The sequence below is a fragment of the Strix uralensis genome, chromosome 11 (genome assembly GCF_047716275.1).
Source record: "Strix uralensis isolate ZFMK-TIS-50842 chromosome 11, bStrUra1, whole genome shotgun sequence".
NCBI classification, from domain to species: Eukaryota; Metazoa; Chordata; class Aves; order Strigiformes; family Strigidae; genus Strix; species Strix uralensis.
The window spans coordinates 12,887,614-12,910,779 of NC_133982.1; the positions used below are offsets into that span (position 1 = coordinate 12,887,614).

General features: G+C 47.9%; 1 protein-coding gene across 1 annotated transcript in view; it reads left to right on the plus strand.

Annotated features, from left to right (window-relative positions):
- IGDCC3 (immunoglobulin superfamily DCC subclass member 3) overlaps positions 1-23,166 on the plus strand; it is a 104,946-nt gene that overhangs the window by 69,661 nt on the left and 12,119 nt on the right. The window contains exons 5-7 of the mRNA XM_074880362.1: positions 676-813; positions 7,727-7,885; positions 15,828-15,993. Of these exons, the coding sequence (XP_074736463.1) occupies positions 676-813; positions 7,727-7,885; positions 15,828-15,993 (463 nt within the window). The remainder of the gene's footprint in view (positions 1-675; positions 814-7,726; positions 7,886-15,827; positions 15,994-23,166) is intronic.

Sequence of the window (23,166 nt, forward strand, 5' to 3'; positions counted from 1 at the left end):
TGCATCCCCTCCCTGCACCCAAGGCCAGGATAGGGGTGCTGTAAGAGGCAGGGAAATGACCACTCTGTGGGCTGCAGGTGACAGAGGAGATTCCTTGAGTTTCCTCTCAAAAAGACCCTCAGCAGGAGTCAGGGACTGGCACCTCCATCACTCTCTGTGTCCCAGGACAGGGCTTTTGGAGCAAATGACGCCAGCAGCAAGTGAGGATGCTTGCAGAGAGGCAGATTTAGGCATTGTGGACTGCATGGATTACTTTATGGCTTGAGATGCTGAAAGATAAAGCAGCTCCTTCAGTTATTTGCATTCCCGTCTGCGTGAGCTGTCCTGCAGCTTGTGTCCTTCTTATATATCATGTTTTTACTGCACATCTGCTCTCCACAGCACACAGCGTGGTTCCTTCTTTGTGCTGCCCATATCTGGGTTTTAACAGGGCTGCTTGTGGCTGGGTCAGTTGGCTGGAGGGGTTTTCCCCAGGAATATCAGCTCACACTTAAAAAACGTTCAGACAACGTGACTCATGCAAACATTGTGCTCCTTTTGTTTCATGGACATCCCAAATATATTGAGGATTACACCAGTCACATCATTTGTACTTAGAGGATGCATGAAGCCCTTGTTGTTTCCATTAAACAAGAGAGAATCAGATGCCTTTTAATGATGATGCTGTCCTTGCAGGCTCCCACTCCACCGTTTACAAGGACCCCATGATTCTCGTTGGTCCGGAGAACCTCACGCTGACGGTGCACCAGACCGCTGTGCTGGAGTGCATCGCAACGGGCAATCCCCGGCCCATTGTCTCCTGGAGCCGCCTAGGTAAGCCCCGGGAGTGACCGGGATTTCCTTCTCCTCCTCCTCCTCCTCTCCATTGCCATCATGTGGAAAATAGGTAGGTGCCACTGACTATTTTATGCAACAAGTGATTCACCCTTTCCCTTCCCAGTGAAGTTAATTGTAGGCTTGAAGTGCTTTTCATCCTCATGTCTACACTTTGTTTTTTCTTTCTGACAAGATCCTGTTTTTACCTGTTAGAGAAGTGGGTTGGTTAAACCTGTAGATGTTTCATGAAAGGTGATAATTTTATCTTTCCTCAAGTGACAGCATCTTCTTCAGCTGAATCAAAAACATCACCACTGTTGGCCCAGAGAAGCAAAATCATACACAAACACATCTTTCACATAAAACAGACTTGAAAGAAACTTGCTGGCTGTTCAGTGAGTTTTTAAAAAAAATTGAGGGGAGAGAGTGTTTTAAGTAGTGTGTCTGAAGCTCTGAAAAACAAATGCTTGCTGCTGGAGTCCGTGATATTTTTTTTTAATCAGCATGGAAACCAGAGGCAGTGTCTGATGGCATCATACAAGTGAGGAAGAGCCAAGTGCCATGCTTCTCCCAGTCTGAAATCAAGGGTTATTTTAGGCTCTAACTTTGTGGTAGTAGCTCAGAAACTATTTTGGTCAGAGCGACACTTCCATTGCCCTACAGAAATCTGTGTTGAGCAAAGAGCTGATGGCTTTTGTTTTATCCTCCAGAGCTTGTAACTCCGTGTCTGTGCACTGTGAGGTTGGGTTCAGTTAGTATTTCCCAAGCCCTTGCGGTCTGCGAGGTCATGTCATTTTTGGGATGCTAATCTCTCCAAGTCCCCCCGGGTGGCTGTGAAGCACAAACAGGGGTAATCCTGTCTCATCTGTGCTGGATGTGGGACTTCACCCCCATGGCTCTCCAAGGGTCAGGGTCCAGCTCATGGGAAGGGTGACTTCCCACTCCAGAGCCATCTGCCAGGACACGTATCCAGCATCAATTGCACAATTTCTCCATGTTTGCCCTCCTGCTTCCATCCTCTGGTGGCTTGTAAAATCAGCTTGTCTCTGCCACTAACTGTTTTTTTTTTCTCCAGAGCCATAACCATTAGATTGATGATGTTTTAAAAATTCCCCAGATAGGCTGTATCACTGTTTTGGTTCTCTTGGACACAAGGCAGCTCTATGTTAGCGCTCAACTATAATAAACTACTTTATAATTGCCTTAATTATAAGTGCTTATTACCTTCTTCAAAACACTTGTCTCTATAGAGCAGTGCAATAATGAAGATGTAATAGCTTTGTGCAGTGTTTGTCTGGATGGCCTGAGCTCAGCATTGCCTTCCACCAAAAATATCCTCTCCATGCTGCTTTGCAGCACGGCAGCAGAATTGGAGCTACTGAATGGGAAAGAGATCCCGTTATTTTCCCTCCCCTTCAGCACGAATGTTTCCTGTCCAAAGCATCACAAGATCTTGTTTAGTATTACACCAATCTCGACAGCGATGTGGTGTACAGACTCTCTGATGAGTTGGTGGGTTTGTCATCTCTTTGTAGCCATTTCAGAAGTGCTTTCATGTCTCCGTGTCTGTGTGATCAGGAGGAGGGAGAGAGGTTTGCACTGGACAGGGAGGTCCTCCGAGCTTCTGTCATCTGTACATGCAGCTTCCTCCTGTGAAGGTCTTCTTCCTGAAATTCCTCCTACGGAGCTGGTTCAGCTTAAATAACCAGTTAATTTACTTAACTTAGGAAAAAAAATGCTTTTAATCCACTCCCAGAAATAAAAAAAATCCATGGCCACAAAGTCTTAGACAGATGCGGCTGATTTATCAATAGGCCTGACTTAATTTAAACAACAGAAGTCAATTATGTGTGAACATTTCTCTTGTCTGGTCAAAATAAAGAAGAGTCGTGGCATCGCCATTGTGCTGGGCCTTTGCACAGGGCACGCTGCCGTTTTGGAGTGTCTCTCTGAACCCTTTTGCTCACAGTTTTGATGTTGTGGCATTTCTTCTATCAGAAAGGAGCAAAAGAACAATTTTGCTTTACAGCTTTCTGGTACAGGGGAACACAAGCCATAAACAACATCTGCACTTTTTGCTTTGGCTTTGCTAAAACCTGGCTGGTTTTCAGTGGGAAAGGCAGCTATATTTTGCTTGAAGGAAATAATTCAAATTCTGGGCCAGTTTTTGAGTGTCACACAATCAATTTTGAATTTAATTTCCTTGGGAATATGTTGTAGCCCCTGACCACAAACAGAATTCCTGTGTCTCACCCTACATGAAATGTCAACATTCATTAGAGAGCAGGCTCTGAGAGAAATGTAAAATCATTAAGGGTTTGTTCAGGGAAGATAGGGTTTTTCCTTTCAGAGCTACGCACTTCAGGCTTGGACCTGTATGTGTGCACAAATGAATATCCTGGGCACTTACTGCAAAGCCTTTTGAATGAATGACGATTTTAATGTATCCTTACCCTTTAACTGACAGGCCACTGAGCTGGCCTCCATAAAAGGTACCAAGGCAGAATAATAAACTATTTAGAGAGATATAGAAAAGTGAGGCGAGAAAGAAAAGACAGTGATTATCTGATAGCGTTATACAGAAGTTGTCAGAAAGGGTCGCACAATGGGAAGGAAATTACTAAAGAGGGAGCCATTCAAGAAGTAAACTATACAACAATTGTAGGAGCCAATTAATTGGTAACTTATTGGACACAGAAGCTTGCAATAGATGGCTGACTGGTTGACAGGAGCACCGTTCCTGTAAGTGTTTAGAAATAATAGAGTAAATTTCACCACTTCACATACTGAATAGTCAACTGTTGCAATGTACTCTAAATATGCTAATCCACAGTGCCCAGTGTCCGCTGGAGCAGGAGACCCATGTGTCTAAAAAGTGGAAGGCTACTATGGCACAATACAAAGAATTCACAAAAGACCTAAATGATCAACATTAGAAAGTTGTTACTTTCTTTCTAGTTGCTACTTATAAAAGAAAGGCGTTCGTGTTGTTGCATATTCATATCGCCTGGCACGTTTTAACGGGTCTCCGTAATTGGTGCTGGTGTGCCAATCACTTGCTTTGCAGGCGGAGAATGGTCTCCAGAAAGCATCACATACACCTTGGAAAAATAAATAATGCGGCTTCAAAACCGCAGGCGTCTTTCATCCAGACTTCACCCTAATGGGGAACCTGGAAGCCTCTACTTATCCACAGCTGGAGCATCTTTTGGGACCTTGTCCCCTTTGGAGAATGGTCTCCTTTATTCATTGGTTGTCCATCTGCTCTTCACAACCAACTGAACCTCCACCTTCTGCCCTCATCAATCGAAGATCAACAAGAGAGAATCTATCAGACATTTCCACCCTGACTGGCTTGTTTTCAGCCCTCAGATCTTCTGTGTTTGACTTCATAAAAAGAAGTAGAAAGTCATGTTAAATGAGCACCGTTTTCAAGCCTGCGTGGGTCCTGAGAGTTTTGGGAACTGAGCAACAGTGTTAGCTTTTGCAGTCTTTCAGATCTCCTCCATGGAGACATGACTTGGTGATGGCAAGGGATGCCAGGAAGGTGGGTTTTCAGGGTTTGGATCCCTTGATCCAAAGCCGCTCTTTAGGGCTCTGTGTAAGGGAAACAGGGTTAAAATAGATAACAACCATTGCAAAGCAGGTGTGAGACATCAGTCCCTCTGCACAGCACTTCTGCAAAGTGCTGAGCTTTCGGGATGCAAGGAATTTCTTGTGTAAATACTCTATTATTTATATCTGTTGTCGGTGTTACTAAGTTGGACTTGGTGTTAGCTGAAGACCTTTGAACTGATCACAGGATGGCTCAGCTTGGGTGAGACACAGTAGAGTAAGGAGGATAGAGCAGGCTAGGAAAGGAGAGATAATTCTCCAGAAGTCCTTTTCAGCGCTCTTTGGAAAGGAGAAGTTGAATAAGAGGCATATGGAATGCTCTGGCACTGTGAACTTTGCTGGCTGTTAGAGGTGGCCACACTCTGAATCAAATGGCAGATCCCCTGAGGTTTCTGAGCTTGGAGAGCTTTGTTCTTCAGGGAAATAAAAGATGCTTGGTTGACAGGAGACATTTCTTCAGACCACCACACCTCTAATTAATATCTGGAGCTAGAGAGATAACTGAGGATGTATCGATGCTGATATTTGGACTGTGTGGAGTACCTGCTGCAGGCTGGGTCTTTGCATGCTTAAATTATGTAGCATGTTATAAATAATACAGTAAAACTACTGACATTCAAGTCACATTTCTGTGGTATTTCTTAAGGCGATGATGTGATGAACCATCCAGGTATGGCCACTTCACATCTTTCACTGGTCCCGTTCCTCCCTTGAGAGAGAGATTTGATTTTTACACCTATTGTAAATATGGACTTCCAAGAGGTCTAATTTAAAAGATGAAATCAAGTTCAATTTTAATTTAATTCAGACCTTTTTACACTTCAGTTCAAATGATGTTTGAAAGGAATGGTTCCTTCCTATCGCTCATTAAATGTGGGACAGGTCATGTTTTACTGTCCTTTTTATGACTGGGCCATTTACTGCTGCAGTGGCTTGGCCAGCTATGTGATCGTTTAATCATTTAATGACATTGTTTTTCTCTCTCTAAAAGACCTGAGCATTTTTCTTTGCAATGCAAATAATGAAGTGGTCTGGCATTGCCTGCCTAATGAAGCAAGGAAACCTTTAAGTTTAAAAATTTCCTGAAAAACAATATATAAAGAGCATGGCAGGAGATATGTTTGTGAGGTGCTTTGTAGCTTTCAGTCCATGTTTTGCTGGTGTTTCCTAGCAGGATGCTGCTGTTAATCTGAAATGGGATTCCTCACTTCTGTGGTCCAGGCTTGTGAGCTGATGAACGTGCGCTGCTCTCACTAATGCTGCCAGAGACACTTGCTCTCCATCCCATCGCATCTCTTGCCGTGGGGATCCAAGCACTTGCTGGGCAGCAGGTTGCACAGTGGCATTTCTGGGTTGATGGTTAATTTGTCCCTCTCCTTGAGTGCTGCTTTCCCTTCATGTTTTCCCAAGCTATTCCAGAACCTCTTGGTTATGAATGGCCCAAATCCTCATAATACTCTTTATTATGCAAAGCATGATATTACAGCTAAAGCATACGATTGCAAGATAACTTTTAACTAGCCCTGCATGTGTTGAAGCATGAAGCCTGCTCGAGGTCAGGCATAAGCCAGGTCTCGGTCAAGGGCCGTGTTGTTGTACGTCAGAGGCTGTGAAGGAAATCCTTGGGGATAATGGGGTGACTGCAGCAGCCCCGTGGCAACTTGTGTTTCCCTCTGTGTCTTCCATCAAGGTTTCCCATTGCTGGATTACACCAGATGCAGCCACTGAAGTGGTTGTGTGCCATGAATATTGGTAACCAGCCTGAGTCTGAGGTCCTTCAGCACCAAATGTCCCTGGAAACTGTTCTGCCCACTGGATGATGATAAATTTTAAAACAGGTTGAACAGCCACTGCCTAGCATCTCTCAGAAGGTGGTCCACAGGGGTGAAAACCAGCTAGAGCATCTCAGATCTTTCCCCATGACCCATTGCTTCCTACAGAGCAGTTCTGGTTTTATTTGGCTTCTTCCATTTTCTTAGCAAGATTATGGCACAGACCAACAGAGCTCCCAGGAGGGATTTTTCAGATTAATTTTTCCTTTTACTAGCCATAACTCTGAAGCATAAGACACAGGCTCTTCTGGTGTCATGGAGTGCAGTTTTATGGAGTGATCATGGGATGGTCACGTGAGGAGATCACCAGGGCTGGTTCTTGCTTCTCCCATTTTTGTAGGTTCTTTAACTTTCTCCATGAGCAAAGGCAAGAGAGGAACTGGATTCCCATCTCCCATCTGATGAAAGTGTGCTCTCTTTAACTGCTCCTCCAGTAAAACTACTCCCTTGCCTTGTCCCTCTGCTCAGACACCCTGACACATGCTAGGACTGATTTAGAGCTGCCTTTGTCAGACAGTGTCTTAAAACACAAACCAATGAAACAATAAAAAGCAATAGCCTGATACTAATGAAACACATTGTAATTAGAGCTGGCTGGGAATTTTCCAGTGAAAACAGGCTTTGTTGGAAAAAGGTGAATTCCCTCATACTGAACTATTTCACATTAAGCGCTTCAATTTTTAAGACCTTGTGCTGGAGCCCAGGGATGGTTTTTTGGAAGCATCGCTGCTCTCCTGCCAGCCTGCTTCAGACCCAGCACTCAGGATGGACGCAGCCCTTTCCAGTTGCCCTTCCAAGCTAGAGCAGCTGAGCAGACCTAACCACCAGCTTAGAGTTTGGCTCCTTGGCCCTGAGCTATTGTGTGTTGAAGAGCTAAGAGTCAAAAATCCAGTGTTTGCATAGTTTCTGAAGCCACAAAAATCCGTCAAGGGTAATTAGGCAAAAAAGCATAACTTCTGGCTCAGAAAATCCTCAAGTCATAAAATGCTGGCAGCTGGGAGAGTGCGTTGGGGAAGCGCTGCTGTAGGTTGGCTGATCTTCTCCTTCCTGGAGCATCTCTGCTTGGGGCAGGCTGTTGAGCTGATTGGATCCCTGGTCAGTCTAATGTAAGAAGCTGATAGGATTTAACTTGGTTTAACCATTCTGTTGGACAGTGTTCTGGGTGCTTCATCTTAATCTGAACGTGTGGCTGAAAGCTTTCACGTTTCCTGTGATGGTACCTTGGTTTTCGAAGCAGCACAAAGTCTGGTTTTGGGCAGACACTTGAGGATCCTGGTTTTCTGCAGAAGGCAGTTCTGCTAAGAGCATCAGCTAAAACCCACTGACTTTACTTGGCAAATCCCAGTAACAGAGCATGGCACCACTCCCTAAGTACTTAGATTGGATCTCACTGAGGACTGTGCCCTGGAGAACCTCACTCAGAGGTCCAGCATGTGACTCTTACCCTTTTCCCCTTCTTTCAGATGGCCGCCCGATTGGTGTGGAGGGGATCCAGGTCCTGGGGACAGGAAATCTCATGATCTCGGACCTCACCGTACAACATTCTGGCATCTACGTGTGCGCCGCGAACAAACCCGGCACTCGGGTGCGAAGGACCGCGCAGGGCAGGCTCGTTGTACAAGGTGAGGAAACCTGGGGCTCAGGGAGCGGTGATGCCCACTTCGCTGTGCCCTCTGCACAGGACTTACATGTCGCCTGGGCACTGTGATGGGTTGGGATGGACAGATGCTGACTTTGCTTCTCTGATGGTATCAGACAAAGGACTTCTTTGCTAGACATGGGGTTTTCCAGGTGGGTGTAAGTCTCTGTGTCCCACACAGATGCATAGCAACCAGGTATCGTTCAACTGAGACCTCAGATGTACAGGTTGCAGTGGTTTCCCACCCCATCACAGGCACTTATTTGGCTTAACAGCCACCAGTTGTTACTTGCTATCATACTTGTACATCTCAACAGAAAGCCAGGGCTGAATTAATCAGCCAAATTAATTTCTCACCCCTGCATGGCCCTTACTGATATGGGGACATGGGCACTATTCTCATCTTGAACCCCTCTGCATGATAGATATCACTCCTGCAGTGATATCCAGGAGTGGGTATCACAGAGTATTACTCTCCAACTGAAATGGCACCAGTGTCTAAAATAATTTCCAAAAAGTCAGTGAGATTGATTTCTTTAGCAATTGACACTGTGTCTGAGCCCCTTGCCACGTCGTGAATAAAGCACCCTTTATTGGGGTTGTGATGCAGGTTGCTCCCATTCCCCGCAGCAACTGTCCTGAAATGCCACTTGTAAAGGGTGATTCAGCCCACAGTAGAGATCAGCACTCAAGAAACCAAACAAATCCCCTCCACATGCTTCATGCAACCAGTCTCTAGGCTGAGGGAAGCCAGGCAAGTATTTCAGAAGGCAAACCCAGCTGGCAGCGTGCTCTGAATGGCAGTAATCCGCCCCTGATTAAAGGCACTCACCTCCTCTTCAAGCTAGTCCACTTAAAGCATCTCGCGCTCTCATCAGTTCACTCATTAACTATTGACTGATGATATCCTGAATCTAAAATTATACACCTCCTGCCGGAGCGAGCTAATTGAACCTTTCATGCTGGTGATGGGGAAAGTGCCCTGCTCCAGCCCTGATGCTCACCTGACAGGTCCCGGGAGTCGCTGGCGGTGATCCGGCACCGCGCTGCTTGTGCAGCAGCCGTGATCCCTGGGTGCTGGCATCCCTGTTCCCCTTTGCCTTGGGAGCAGCGAGGAGCGATGTAGAAAGGGTGCTTGTACAGGGCTGCTCGTGCCTCCTGAGTCCCAGCTGCTGATCAGACATGAGAGGCGGTGTAAACTCGACGTTTCTTTTGCTGTTGGGTTTCTGGGTAAGCAATGCAAGGGGGTAGGCACATCTATGAGTCCCTTTATTAAGAAACACCAACCCAGGCATTAAGAACAACCTCACTGTACTGATACAAACCCTTTAGAGCTGCTGCAGGCCAGCTCTGCACGTGGTGCATGTAGTAGAGGTCTACTAAACCCAACTGCCAAGCTGATGTCCAGGAGGCAGGCAGGCGGAACCAAAAGAAATTACTTGGAAAATCTGAGAAGTTGTAAAAATACAGCTATTGACTACTGTTGACTGCTCCTGTTAGCAATTGGATGAGGGGGGGAAAGGTAGCACAACTTCTCATTGCTACAGATCGTCAGTTTTCAGTCTCTTTGGAGATTTGAACATCAACTCCTGAGCAGCTGGTCTAGTGCTGGAGTTCATCTGGGGTAGAATTACTGTGGATTTTCACCTGGGGAACCAGGATGAGAATTTGTCCCTAAAATGGTAATCGCAGGGCCATTGGAGCCCAGCCTCACTGTGCAAGGGGGATGCTCCTGCATTCAGCATTAGCAGAGAAGTTGGCAGTGGTATGGAGAAGCGTGGCCAGTGCGTCCTTGGTGTGGCCCGTAGACATGAGCTGCAGCGTCCAGGACCCCAACCTGTGTTGCCAATCCATAAAGTGCTTCATGTCTTTCGGGGGGCTGTCATTCTCTAGGGATGCTAATGGCAGACCCTGGCCAGGCAGTTGGGCTCATCCCAGGTTTGCTCACCCTCCCTCTGGAAACAGCTTTTCCTTCCTCTGAATCTCATTTTGCCTGAATTTTCCAGCTGAGAGGTACAAATGATTGCTGTTCAGGTTTCTCTGGGAAGAAAACAGCGATAATGACTGACATGGGAGACTGTGGGTTTTATCTTTGTCAAGATGTCAGTGATGCAAATTACATCCGTAAAGAGAATAAAAGCAAAGAGCGGACTATCAAAAGCCTGGTTGGAGAGGAAGTTAGTACAGGGCTAGGACAATACAGCGTCCTCAAAGCACGCCAGGCCAGGTACTTGCTGCATTTATGCAGGGACCCTTGAAGTGCCTGGAGGCACAAATTAACTTGGCCCTCGTCTTTTGAAGGAGGCACGTTTTATAGGTGGGAAACTGGGGGAGAAATGCGATGTTTCCTGTTGTAAGGCAAGGAGTTAGCGGGAGGCTGGGACTGAGACCCCATCCTCCCTCCTGCTGCCAGCGGTGGTCCTCGTCCCCATCACAGCAGCCGTGTGGGCAGAGGTGTCCTGGTGCAGGGCTCTGCTCTTGCTCTGGCAGTAATGTCCTTTCCCATTGCAGGCTCTCCTTCAGATCATCTAACGCCGTCTTATTATCTTCCTGGGAATTCCTCCTCCCTTCAGAGGAGAAGGCGTCAATCCCCCGCTCCCTCCCTCCCTGCCCTCCCCTGGCCATTTAGGCTCCTTTGATCTCTTTTGTAAGGTTCTCACACAAGAAAGTTTCCATTTTCTCTTCAGATCCTGGCGCAGCCATTTGAATATTGCTTTGTGCTGGGCTGCGAATGAAAGTCTCACGGGGGGAGTTGTCGAAGGGCCGAATGCATCGCCGACTGAAACGGAGGGTATGCGTGCGTGTGGTGCAAGGGAAGAGCAGGCTTCGGTGGCAAGGAAAGAAAAATATATCAAAGCGCTCTCTCTCTACCTCCTGTGCAATCTTTTGTGCTTTATTATGTGTTTGGTGTCATAACAAACTGATGGGCTGTGAATGGCCAGATGGTCACTAGTGTTCTCCACTCCACGCTTCATTTCCTCCTGAAAGCTATGCAGAAAAATGAGATCCCATCTCATAAATGAATGCCCATCTTAAGGACATGTTTTTGAAGGCTCTGCTGACAATGACTGCCTTGTTCGCTTTGCTTTCTGCTGGCAGAACCGGGCAGCGCTCCTTGGTCCAGCAGATCCGGCCGCCACTGCATTTCCTGATGTTTCTTCCATCGTTCTTGCTGGCTGGCATTGCAAGCCTTGGCTGCGGGGTTGAATTCAGCAGCAGATGTATTGCAGTTGCTGTGTTTTAGGCTTGGCTCTGTGGTACTTGGTTTGTCCTCGAGTTTGGTTTGTCCTCGAGTTTAGCCCTAAATTCATGCTGCAAAACCAGCTTCAGTACATGCTGCATGGCTCAACGTGCCCCATGGAGCAGTCCTCTTCCTGCCCATGTTTTCCTTCTCAAGAAAAGCCACCACGCAGGGACAGGTGGGCACTTGGATCTCATCCGTTGGGATGCTGGAGTGAGCTGGGGTGCCTGAGCCCTCTGGAGCAACCTCCCAGGAGCATGCCAGTAGGTGATGTGGGAGCATGTCCCACTGCTGCAGAGCTCCAGCCTGCACCTTGCCCGGACCAGAATTTCATGATACCCACTGATGGCTGATGTACAGCCCCCATGACAACCTCTCTGTCAGGGCTGTTTCCCAGAGGACACAGTCACAGGTCCCATTTTTGGCCCTAGCAGTCCCACCAGCTCTACAACTTCACTATTTAAGTTACTCACGTAAGCATCTGGGCATCCTCTGTAGTCAATGGAAAGAAGCCATGTGGACAGCAGCTTTGTCTTAAATCTCCTGTCATCTGATGCTGTGCTTGACTGACTTCCCTGTAGACCCATCTTCTTCTTTCGACCCTTATTGTAGGTTCTGGTAGCCTAATTTATGAGGTTTTGTTGTTTCCATGTTATTCTTCCTTCTCTTCACCCCAGCCTCCCTCCCTCACCCTGCCACTGGCTACTTGAGAATTAATGATGGCTTCGTACTGAGGTGCACAGGGCAGAGATTCGTCTGGCACGGGTGCATCAGCTCTAAGTGCTCCCTGATCCTTAGGACAGCCCTTCTCAGTGAGCTGTTGGGTGCTGCAACGAGCACCGTGCCACAAACTCACGGTAGGGACAGCAAAGCTCCCTGTTATCTTGGGGGGGGTGGGACTGGTGGCAGGTCACTGCTGAGATGAGATGTCCCTAAAGAGATGGAGCCTGTCGAGGCCTCCCATCACAACCCGCTGTTAAAGTGCATCTTCATGCTATCACAGTTTGTTGAACACAGTAAAAGCTATTGAAGCACTTCATTAATGATTCTGGGGGTGGTATTAAGCATTATTGCTTTTTGATACCAATGTCAAGTCTTTAAATATTCATTAAAACTTCATGATCCCCTCCCTCCCATTAAGTCCTGAATAATGAGCGCTCTAGATTCTTCATACTTCACAAGCCAGGGCTGGGTCCTGCGCACTCCTCCTTGCCAGTTTCAAATCCTGTGCTTTTAACAGTGATCTTCATTAATATTTTTGTTATCTTCATGGAGGGCTGAGAAGCGCTTCCTCTCACCGCCAGCAATGGCTTTCTGGCATGTAGCGTGGAAGGGGGAGAGGCATTCAGACCACTGCACCTCTGTGCAGGGTGAGATGAGCACTGACAAGATGCTCTATTAATTATGAATGACGAGGGGGGTGGAGAGCTTGGCTGAAGGCAGGGCTTGGCTGAAGGCAGGGCTTTGCTTCTACTCCTTTCCCACTAACCCAGGGCTGGAGGTGGCAAACTCTGTTCCTGTTGAAATCATTTGAAAGGGCAGGAAGAGGACCTGGGAGTTGGAGAGCAGATGTTCTTCTGTCCAGGAAAGGAGCCATTCGCCCTGAGGCCATATGCCAGCAGCTGCCTCAGGGCACCCTGCCTGGGGTTGCCAGTATGAACAGCGGGGCAGGTCCAGGGTAGCAGAGGGGCATCTCCTTGCAGCAGTGTCTGTCCCCATGTTAAGACCCTGGTGGCACCCGGACCGCGTCCTTTCTCTGATGCTGTTGGAAGCTGGTGATGGGGACAAGGAGCCTTTTAACTCCATGAGTTTCTGCTGTGACCTGGGCCCTTCTGCCACTACAGCTCCACACTGCCTCTCCTTCTGCACCAAAAGGAGTAGGGACAGAGCAATGCTGGAGAAAGCCAGGAGGAGCAGGAACAGCAGAAGCGCATCCCATGTCTTGCAGTGAGGGATGGCATTGCGCAGGGACAGCTCAAGCACAGCGGAGGTGGAAGCTGTTTGAAGGAGTGGCCACCTGCTCCCCAGAGAGTTTAAGCAAGTTAAACAGGGGCCAGGGTTTTGATCTGGTTGTGTTTAGCGAGACAGCAAAGAGGAGGGACGGCAGAGGGGAGCAGGGACCCGAGGAACCCGAGGGGCCGCGGTCCTGAATAGCATCGCTGGCGCCGAGCCAGCGGCCGCAGCTGCACGTTTGTTACCCCCGAGTCACACGCGACACCGCTCCAATTACTCCCTCTTGACACGGGCTAATAAGGGAGGATAAGGAGAGCCGCCGATTCCAGAAGGGTTACGCCGGATGCTTCTTTCCATATTTAAACTTTGGTTCTGCTGTAACAAATGGTGGGTTTGAGATTTAGTGAAGTGGGGGTGGAGGAGGCAGAGGCAGAGAGCCAAGCGGCAGGATCTTTAATGAAGCTGCAGCAAGGAGCTGGAAGATGGCTGTGCCCTTCCTTGGCATCATGGCTTTGCACCTGCGAGTACTGCGGGTGCAACTCGTAAGCTCAGATGAAAGCAGGGAGGTGCACAGCCACTTGCAAAATAATTGCTCCTGCAAAACCCCGCCAGCACAAAGCGGGGGGCGGGAGGTTAAGGAAGTCTTGAAAATCAAGTCTCTAAATGCTCTCACTGTATGCCACAAAGGGACCATTCACTGCAGTGAAGAGGGGTTTTTCCCACTGCTTATCCATGCTTCCAACTTTTATTGAACCCATCCTGAATTTTATTTCCATTTATAAGTCTAGAAGGGGGGAAAAATGTAGGGGGGGGGTGTGGAAATGTAGGAGAAAAAAGAAGGACAAGGGATCGATTGGCACCTGGGGAAGTTTAGCAGGAGGTTCTGGAAATATGTGTCCATTAGGTTGCTGAGATCAGGTTCATTAGTAGACCCGAGCGCCAGCAGAAGTGGCCTGACAATAAACTCTGCCGGCGGACACCCCCTACTGCTAACATAAGTCAGACCTGCCGTGCTCCACTTCCCTTTGATTATTAAAAATGGAAGAGGGGGCTCCTCGAGGTAGATGGGCTCTTCAGTGAGTTTCTGTATCTTTCTGCTTGCAGGACTTAGAATGTTCATGACTTTGCTCTTACAGACCTGCACCTTGCACTGCGCTTTGGCCTTTTTTTTGCAGCAGTAGTGATGCTCTTCCCTTGCACGCACGCAGCTGGAAAAGAGCTTTATCACACCATGCTCCCGCAGCAAACCCAGAGGGGGTTTTTGGCCATGGACTATGGGGCTCGGCTCTTGCATAGCTGCTCCCGCCGGCAACCTGGCCACCCCTCAGCACATTTTGCTGGATCAGTTTGCTCCCTTTTCCCATCCCAGCATCTCTGCTGGTGGCAAAGCCCACCAACACCATGCTTAGAAAATGCCAGAGAGTGGCCCTGAACATGCTTCCCTGGATAATCTTGCTTTTGTTGGAAAAATTTAACATCAGCCATCCATTACGTGACGCTAGTCGGTAAATCCATTACAGGCCCGTGCCTCTTATCTGTTTGTCTTCATTGTGGCTGCTGCCAGTTCCACCTGATTTTAGGTTTCAGCAGCAACGTGGAGTATATTTATCACTTTGCCATTTGAAGCATAACTGCCTGAATAAACTCACCTATTTGACAGTGTCTTTCAGGCCCTGCTTTCTGTAGGCTGATACACTGGTTTATTCTGATAAATGATTTTAAATCTATTTTGAGCTGCTGGAAGGAGGAAATCATTTTCTGTTTAAAAATGTTATTGTTAAAGGTGAAAACATTTGGTTACGAGGTGAGCAGCAGTTACAGGGATGGTGGAGACTTCTGCCAGGCTTGTCAGGAGCCCATGGGTCCCGGGCTGCAGATCTGGGGTAAAAACAGCTCCCCAGTCTATTGCTACCAGGATAGTCTGCAGTAAATCTGATATTTACTGGGGGAAGAACAACCTGCTAGATTGCTGTATGCACATCCATACATTTCTTTCCATTTGTAAGCAGTTTGCTAATGCCGTATGAGTCCTTTGGGTGAAGCCACGAGACATTGCTCTAGCTCCGCCATTGATGAAACAGCAGATCTTCCCGACCTCAAATACTATAATTGCCGCTTGTAGTTGCAGCCTTCCTTCCTCACCGCTCTTCGTACTGTCAGTATGTGCTGATTTTTGAAAGCCTCCATAGCAGAGGGCTCGTTTCTGCCAGCACGATGGCCCTGCGTGGTGCCACGTGGCTACGAAGGGTTACGTACAATACACTTTCCATTTTATGTCTGTGCAAACAACCAGAGGCCACTGACCTTCCAGCCTGCTCCCCTAGCAGGCAGGATGCATTTAAATAACCTTTGTCAGATATGGATTATTTTGCAGCACTGGGGTTGCTTTCAGTGGGAGACTGGGGAGAGGTGAGCGGGCTTAGACCCTGTTGCTGTTTGCCTGAATGATGTAGGACCCACCTGGGCTCTCCATACAGCCCTGAGCTGACCTTCAGGTGCCTTCTATGAAGCTGTGAGTGCCAGGATGGGTAACTAAATTGTAGCACTGCACTGATTACAGACACACCATCCAAACTGTGGTTATCTGCTGCCTATGTTGGGTTGGCCAAGTATCCCACATTTCCAGGCAGACAGGGCTTATTGAAGCCCAAGCTACAAGGTTGCTCTTTGTACCAAGAGAAAGTGGGATCATCATGACTTTTCTCACCCTCTTTCTCCTTTCTCCTTGCAGCCCCTGCAGAGTTTGTGCAGCATCCCCAGTCCATTTCCAGGCCTGTGGGGACTACTGCCATCTTCACGTGCGTAGCCCAGGGGGAACCCCCGCCCCAGATCACTTGGCTGAGGAACGGGCAGATCCTGGAGACCAGCGACCACATTAAGCTGAAGAATAACAACAGGTAAGTCCTCGTGCGCTGGCCTCTGGCACTGCAGCGTGGGATGGAGAGCAGTGTGGGACACACAGCTGGGTTGTGCCGTTCCTCGGCGTCAATCTGCACAGATGGAGGACTGACATCACCTGATGGTCCAGAAGTAGCTGTCCCTGCAGGTGTCATTCTTGGGCAAAGAGCAAGTTGGCTCACACAGGCTTCAACTTTTGCCCAAACAGCAGATCTGAGGCAGGTGTGTGCAGTAGCTCATTTTGGACCAGTTGGTGAAGGCTGGCAGAGAGCAGTGGGGTCTGTAGCGCATCCTGGTGAGCCGTGCAAGCCCTGTTTTGGCATAGCCCCATTGCGCTGGGCAGTGGCTAATGTGCTCGAGGCCGAGAGGGGCATGAGTGATCTAGAGAGATTCCAGCCCTGCTGCTTGAGCACCTTGAAAAGGGAGTGCTTTAGAGCTGGCTCGGCTTCGGCAGGCGAGGTGGGTTGCTGTCATGCATCCCTCAGACTGATGCAATGCTCCCTCACCCTGCTTTTGAGTCTGAATTAAAAGCTGTTATTTTGAACTGTCTGGCCTCCGGTGGAAAGGGAAGTGGGAGAGATGTTGGCTTTTTGCATTAGCAAAGAGCTAATGTGAAGGTGGTAATGTTTAGAAGCAGGTCTGTGGATTTAACTTGGGCTCTAGTCCTGCTAGGTGCACTTTGTAAGCTTACATTTCAGCGCTTTGTGCTTTATTGTACCAAGACATCAGCGTTAGACTTTGACTAATGATACAGGAACCCAGAAAAAGTTTGTCTTCAGTCCTGATCATCATCTGGGTATTTCTGGAAGGACTGAATGTTGTCCCTGGAGTTGGCAGGGACCACACTCACTCTGCAGTGGAGGAACCATACTTTAACCCCTGAACATTGACCTGCCTGCGTGTGCAAATGCAAATACATTTGAAATAATATTTGCATGGAAGCTGATTTTCACTAAACTTCAGCCTTTTATCTCACCGGGGAAGAGCGTTTTCTTTGAGTACTAAATAACTGCATTTTCATGTGAGAAGATAATATGGTGGGATGCACTTAGTGTGAAAATTACAAGTTGACAACATAGTTTCTATGGAAATAGCATGGAACAGTATACTGAAAAATAATAGTGCCTGTGTTGTAAACCTAAATTATTGGTAGAGATTTGTACTCTATGGTGTCATATAGCTGCTATCTGTATTAACAAATGCATCTCATGAATGCAACTCCCCAACCTTGCTGGAGAGTCCGGACCTTCAGTTTAGACTGTTGGGAAGTGCTGTGTGGGCACCATGGCTTTTTCCTCAAGAGAGAACAATGATTTTATTTTTCTAAGTTTCTCTATAATATGTGTTTTTGTTTTGAGGTTTGAGGCTTTTTTAAAGCTTTGTTATATGAAGGAGGGAAGGATGTGAGTTGCAAGGAGGATAAGGTATGAGTTGTAATAAAATATTCCCAATCAGTGGAGGTTTTCTCCGAAATGGAAGCTTTTAGAGCTTCAGGGAACTTCGTGTGTGCACAGACATAATGCCCCTCAATCCAGGCTTGCGATCTTCTAGTTCACTGCATGGGTTTCTGAGGCATGTCTGCCCTTACAATATGAACAGAGCAGAAAAAGAGAAGGGAAATTAGTGCATCCCCTTTTATTGACCAGAAAGTGGAGTCAGAAGTGACCAAAGACCTTACAAGTGGTTGTTAAATCCATGACAAAACCCACACTGAATCCAGCTCTGCATCTCACCCAGGTGTCTTGCCTGTGAAATCATTCCTCTTCACTGTTTGAGGAAAGTAAAAGTAGGGTCTTTGGTCATGGTCATGTCTCCTGGCTAGGTCCCTGTGCCTGGAGCTGCACTACACGTGCGTGTGAACTGCGACTTGGTGAACATCGAGGTAATTGCTTTCTTATGGGAATCATTTAATGCAATTTAGTGTCAGTCTTTTCCACTGCGAGCTAAATTGATCAGATTACATTGCATCTGGCACAGGCTGGGGGAGCTCAGCCAGTTACTGGGGCTCAGCTGACACATGGCATCTTCTCAAGCTATAGTAACGCGATTGTAAAGCTGAGCCCTAAGGCCATTGTACTTGACGATGTTGAACTTTTGGCTTCTTTAGCACTAGTCTTGGTCTACTCTGACGCCCAACTTCAGGCAAGTGGCCATGCCTGGTGGTTTCCAAAGCTGTCAGTCTGAAAAATGCCCTCGCTGGTACAGCGGGGCTGGGTGCTCCGTGAATTGGAGGAAACAGATCAATGGCTGGGTTTTTTTCTGAGCTTTTTCAAGTTGTCCTTTGTTTCATTCTCATGGGCATGACTAAGTGCTGTAACCCACTTAGTTCCAGGCAGAATCAGTTTGTGATTATGCCTTGGATTTATCAGTCTATTGCACTTGGAAAATATTTGTCCGTGTAAAGATGGATCTCGAATCTACTAGTAATGAAGCTACTAAACTGCACTATGAGCTTTTTAATTAGATTACATGGTTTCCTAGAAAATTCATTTGGATTAAAACTCTGCTTAATATGGCAATAAAGGTCTGAATGCCCCCAAAGGGATTTTTAGAAAAAAAGAGTGAATCATCCCAAATCATATCATGTGCTAATTGATTGCAAAATGTAGCGTTATGAGCAACTTTGTTCGAAAGACACAAACACAGCTAGAAGTGAGGTCCAGACCTGCAGAACATGGTGTGTTCAAGGTGCTGCTCTGCTCCTGCAAGCTTGAGGCATTGCTCCTGCGGGCAGTAGCCTGTCTGCACAAACTCAGAGCTGATGGGAAGATCTGTCCATCAAACTGTTGCTTCACAAAGTTGTGAAGGGTCCTTTGACATCTACGTCACCCTACGCTGTCTCTTGTGTGCATAACTGCAAACCCAAGGAGAGCAAACCCTCAAAGTCAGGGGACTTCAGAACCCCATTGTTGTTGAGATGGGACAGCAGCTTCAGGACTAGATTCACTGCAGATTGGATGTGGCTACTGGTACGACATCAAAGGATCACTTGCCAAGCACTTCCAGCCTTTCAGCACAGTAAAATAAGTCTCACAGGCTGTGTCCGATAAACACCTCTTCCCTCGTGGTCCCTTAGATGTGAATTCTCATCACCTGATGTGTTGACGGTTTCTGGGCACATTAGCATTAAAGATCAGCCTTCTGCTGTGCCCTCTCCAGAGGTGGTTGTTATGTTTTGAAAATGCCAGCTGTGTGGGAACAAAATATCCAATCGATGATTAGCAAAAATCAAAAGCAGTTCTGGGATAGCGGATAATTGTTAATGAAAAATGCATGAAGGCTCAGGCATAGGGAATTGTGGGGTTTTCCATTAAAAGCTGTGAATAAAAATCACTGAAGGAGCTGACGATGGGGCTGCCTTGCCATGCAGTCCCTGGGCTGGGGATGGAGCTGATAGCTGTCAGGGTGATGCTTTCGGGTGGAGAAGCTGATGGAGCCTTTTTGACTTTGGTGGAGCCATTCCCGTGTCCAGCAGCTTCAGGGTCTGTCCTTTTCTGTTGATCAAAGATGCCGTTTGCCCTTATTGTTCCTGGGGTGATTTGGATCAATCATAATCTAAATACCTGAGAGGTGTCATGGGCATTTCCAGCAAAATTCCCACCTGGCATCACCAGCCCAGCCCGAAAGCAGGCGTATTGCTGCAGGAGGAAGGGGTGGTTAGTGGCCAATTTAATTGTGGGCTTGTGTAAAATCATGCTTTCTAGGTTATTACTTCAAAATTTACAAGGAAGCATGAAATAGTACCCGAATTACTGCTCTGAAAGGTTTATTGCCTTTCATTCTTTGACCCAATCAGGTTCAGGGGATAATTTTCAGCCTAGAAGTATATCACACTATGGGGTTTATATTGCCGTAATAGCAAGGAACAAAGGCCAACATCTTCAGAGAAGGCAGGCTCTAAATATTGATTTTCCAAGAAGATTTTATTTACAAAATGGTAATTAAGGGACTTCATTTGTTCCACCGGAAAAAGGCTTCGTTAGAACTTGGGCTCAGGTGGCATTTGGTCTTCTCAGTGACCTTCGCTTATGAACTGTCTCCTTTTTAAATTCTTCTTCACTCGTTTGCGCTTGTTTTAGTGCTCTGAAAATGACTCGCTTCAAGGGCCGTGAATGTTCAAGGTTCGTCAGGGAAAATATTCCTCTGTAAATAAACTTTAGGACAACTTTGCTTTTCTTGCACTTGTCATGCTGCTTAATCCTAGCACAGATACAGAGGGCGACCCTCAAGCACAAACACCCAAGCACATGGGACCAGACAGCCCTTTTGGTACCAAACCCAGAGAAACTAGAGCCTGTCCTTCACAAGATGGCTTTTTTCTATAAAACCCTGGTTAGCTGAGTGCGGAGAGATGCAGATGGGTTTGTACATCCCTTCGTGGTGCACACACCCCACAAACTCTTGAATTTGTAGGGATTTGGACACATTAAGGGAGGACAGGCAAGCCTGCAGGTTGTTTATGCAATGAGTTTGAAAAACGTTGGTTATTATGGGAAGGGTACCATATAGCAAATCATATTTCAGTTCCCAGAAGCATGACAAATAAGTACATGGAAGACTGAGATGTGAACCAGCTGCTCCTGATTTAAGAATAATTTATGGGTTTGACTTTGTTTGGAAGACACGTGGAAATGGCCTTCACAAGGAAGGTCTCCACACGAGCGCCCAAAGCCCCACTAAGCCCTTTCTCTGCACCGAGCAGGGATCCTGTGCTGGGATCACACAGCCGTATCCCACAAAAGGGATCTACAGCAGCCCTGGAGCAGCCAACAGCAACGGGCATCAGTCTCTCCTTCTCATGTGGCCGCAATTATTTTGCTACCAAGTTGCCCGTGTAATTTTTCTCTGTCTGCTGCTCCTCTGAGCTGCTGAAGTGCATCACCGATTCAGGGTTTTCAGTGTTTCTTCAAACTGTTGCATACAGCAAAGTAAGTCTGCAGAGAATGGTCCTTACACAGGAGCCTTTGAAGCAGGACTGAGCCCATCGTGGGGCAGCCCAAAATCAGCCTCCCCTGGATTAGGCTGGGTCTTTTTCCTCTCCAACACGCATGCCCCTTGCTGGGAAAAAGGGTTGGGGGACTTTCCATTTAGCAGCAGATAGCTCTCCCAGCTGTCTGCATTAGCAGTCCTACCAACATAGGCATCTGCCCTCCCTTCCAGTAGCTTTTCCTGAGATGTTTTCTGCTTCCCTGTGGTCCTGCAGATGTAAAGACTTTTCTGCTCCCTCCCTGGGACAGGGTTCCGTTAAGTCTGTGTTTGCAATCTCTGGCTCGTGAAAACAGATTGAGTGGCAGCCAACGCATTTACCAGATAACCAGCAAGTCTTGTAAGAAGGAGCAGCCAGCTCTGGCTGTGGTCTCCTGCCTGTGCCAGGGTACACTTCCCAGCTCTGCAGGGATGGGAGGACACAGCTCCACCGTTCCCAGCTGGGAAGGCTCAGACCACCTCTGATGTGGACTAGAGCTGAACCAAGGGACCCAGAGTCTCCAAGGCTAGAGACTTGGTGTCTGGTTAGATTGTGGACCTGAGCCCGGCCACTGCTTGTCCCACCTTGGTGCCTGAGCCCTGGTGAGTTCCCAAAGGGGCTCACCGCATGTGTCGTGTCAAGACAGCGCAAACCCAGGTGTCATGAAGCCAGCAAAGAAGAGTCAGCATTTCAAGATGAAACGATGCCACTGCTGTGCCTCCTGTAGCAAATGTGATGCCATTTTACAGCATCCCATTTGCAGAAAGCACACTGTACAGCCAAATCCCCTTTCTGCCAGACCTTGTCCTCTCCCAGGGGTGTGAGGAGCAGCATCTCCAACCAACTTTGCAGGATGAGAGTCTGCTGGCCCTTTCATCTGGCACTGATGTGGAGTGTGTGCTGGTTCCCCACGGCACCGTGCGCCCCACTGGGACCAGCAGCATCCTTCCAGAAACTGCACTAGGACGAGTCTGTGACCTCAGAATCAGGCTGGGATCCTGGCCAGCGGGCTGCAGTACCTGCTAAATATAAACCAGTTTGTATGGAAAGGATTCCTTCTCCTGCATAACACAACCCAGTTTCACCCTGCATGATATTTAATTTCTGGAGGTTTAAGAACACGCTTATAGAGGGCTGGGGACGATATGCAGTGTCCCTCTGGGCTGCTGAGCGTCACATTCTCAGCCTGTTACGAGGCAACCTTCAAAAACTGCCAACAATCGGCACCAGAGGGGAAAAAGCTCCTTCCCAGCATGGCACCGGCCAGCAGCCCAGGAGTGGTTCACTCGGTGCAGCACGGCACAACACGACCCACGACAAATGGAAGCAGAGCAGGGCACGGGGATAGGGCATCTGAATGAGGCGCTGGTGGCTTTCTGTAGCTGCTGGCACTTAAAATGCTCTCCCCACTAGCCACAGCCTGCTCTCTGCATTAATTTCATCACACTCCCTCTTTTGTGCGCCTGTGTGCGCACGCATGCTGATATCCTTCCAGATGGGCCCCTCTTCTTCTTTGTACTGCTGAATCGATGAAGAGGCTTCCTTCAGTTCTCAGACTTTTTCAGAGGAGCCTTTGGAAAGCCGATCTCCGGTCACTGGCCCGGACCCCTGACCCGAGCCAGATCAGTCATCCTGATTGCCTATGAACTGGGAAGACAGCTTGGGAATACCGCAGCTTTCGAGCAGCGGAGGCCTCTCATTTCAGCTCAGCCGGGTGTGAATCTGCAGCGGCTCCTCTCCCCACTTCCATCAATGCCTGTCAGGGCATTGTGCGGAGATGTGATGGAGCCCTCGGCTCGCTGAGCGGCTTTGGTGACCAGCAGAAAGCCTTCTGGCATCTCGCCTCGTTTGACGTGCTCGCGGCGCTGCCAGTCTGGCACTCGCGGGAAAGTTTTCCAACAGCAGATGTCCCAAAGTGACAGATTTTTTTCCTGTTGACAGGGAGAAATAAAAGGACACTGCATATTTCAGATGGCTGACGGGCAGAGACGCTCTGTGCCTCCTTGCACGGCAACTACATATTTTCCTTTTGTTTGAGCTTTTTAAAAAAAATAAAAAAGACAAAAAGCAGCAAAACCTGGGAAAGCTGCTGGACCAAATGCTGACCCTGCTGCGTCGCATCCTCCGCATCCCAGGGGCTGATGCGGTGGGCGAAGGCAGGAAGAATTTGTCAACAGTTAAGATGAAAATGGACGCACAGCAGAAG